This window comes from Penaeus monodon, chromosome 30, assembly GCF_015228065.2.
Source record: "Penaeus monodon isolate SGIC_2016 chromosome 30, NSTDA_Pmon_1, whole genome shotgun sequence".
Lineage (NCBI taxonomy): Eukaryota > Metazoa > Arthropoda > Malacostraca > Decapoda > Penaeidae > Penaeus > Penaeus monodon.
The window spans coordinates 3,730,418-3,730,864 of record NC_051415.1 but is presented as its reverse complement, the minus strand read 5'-3'; the positions used below and the strand labels follow the sequence as shown (position 1 = coordinate 3,730,864).

Genomic DNA, 447 nt, shown 5'->3' with positions numbered 1-447 from the left:
TTAAGATTAGTGAGACTAAAAGTGACTGCACAGTTCAGTGCTAGAGCCCATCCATTGATACCTAGATTATTATTGCTATAATTTAATGCCCCATGCTATAACCCCATTTCGAAGGAACTAGTTTTGTTCAGTATTGCCTTCAATACATTTTCGTACATGTAAAATACCCATCGTGGAGGGCTGACTTGACAGAAGACACCAAACACACAGGTTACTTTGTCTGCCCTTGGTGCTGCCGTGCTGGGGCGTGGGAGGAGCTGATGCATCTCCTGAACACCACAGAAGATTGTCTCACAGCCGAGGAACTTCACGCTTTCCTGTCAACCACCTTACCTGTTTCAGAAGCAGAACAAATCAACTTGCAAGAATCTCCTTTGAAGGTTAGCTGTGCATTGCTCTATGGTTTTTGGAAAGGTTTTGAAAGATGTCTTTCTATATGGTCGCTGT

At 43.4% G+C, this 447-nt stretch overlaps 1 protein-coding gene across 2 annotated transcripts in view; it reads left to right on the top strand.

Moving 5' to 3' along the window:
• LOC119592466 (twinkle protein, mitochondrial-like) overlaps nucleotides 1-447 on the top strand; it is a gene marked incomplete in the record, with an annotated part of 16,546 nt that overhangs the window by 7,808 nt on the left and 8,291 nt on the right. For both annotated transcript variants that reach the window (XM_037941290.1, XM_037941291.1), the window contains 1 exon segment: nucleotides 211-380. In XM_037941290.1, coding sequence (XP_037797218.1) covers nucleotides 211-380 — 170 coding nt within the window.